Genomic DNA, 751 nt, shown 5'->3' with positions numbered 1-751 from the left:
ATTCATCATCCATATATTTAAAAGAAAAACTCAACTCATTACCATATGAAATGCTAGCTAAATATACTATATTTCAGCTGTTGGAGATGCAAACAAAAGAAAAGTCTTGGCGTTGAAAATGTGGGACTGTTACCTAAAATCCTAATTCTAGTATACAAAGAACAGGCACGTCCGTGTTTAATAAAGCAGATCTAAATGCAGCACCTTGCTCCACTCCAGGCTATCAACACTTTCTATTCGCCCTTACGTTTATTCTATCTATTTATTTTTTTTTTGTCACAAAGAATCCAAGTTACGTCTTCTCAAGCTAAGGTATTTGTTTAAAACCGTCACTGCTGAAAAGGCTGGGGAGGGAAAAAAAAAAAAAATCAACCTAGAGCATTTAATCTGATTAAATGCCACCGTGTCACAATTAGATGTCACTGTATGTTCACTTTAAATCCGAAAGCACATGCGGCATGAAAGGCAGTCACGGCAACGTCCTGCTCCAGGTGCGAGCGCAGGCAGTGTACGTATGCCCGGCATTAAAGCTTAGCCCTTCAGCCCTCCGTACTTTCCATTTATTCCGTTCGGGAGCGCAGCGGGCGCGGAGGAAGGCGCTTTTGCCGGCTGGAGAAGTTGGGAAACCGACGTGCTTTCCCCCCCTGCTCGCAGCCGGCCGCGCTCTCCCCGCCGGAGACTAACAATGGGCGCAGTGTTTCCCCGCCGGCAGATCTGCCCCTCCCCGGCCTCGGATCCACCCCCCTGCGAG

The 751-nt window shown here is 47.0% G+C and overlaps 1 protein-coding gene across 1 annotated transcript in view; it reads left to right on the top strand.

Annotated features, from left to right (window-relative positions):
* The first annotated feature begins 458 nt into the window (after nucleotides 1-458).
* The window catches only part of CDC40 (cell division cycle 40), a 43,889-nt gene continuing 43,596 nt past the window's right edge, over nucleotides 459-751 (top strand). Inside the window, exon 1 of the mRNA XM_009893630.1 lies at nucleotides 459-491. Coding sequence (XP_009891932.1) covers nucleotides 459-491 — 33 coding nt within the window. The remainder of the gene's footprint in view (nucleotides 492-751) is intronic.

This window comes from Charadrius vociferus, unplaced genomic scaffold, assembly GCF_000708025.1.
Source record: "Charadrius vociferus isolate BGI_N301 unplaced genomic scaffold, ASM70802v2 scaffold359, whole genome shotgun sequence".
Classification (NCBI taxonomy): Eukaryota; Metazoa; Chordata; class Aves; order Charadriiformes; family Charadriidae; genus Charadrius; species Charadrius vociferus.
This window is presented reverse-complemented; position numbering and strand designations above follow the sequence as displayed.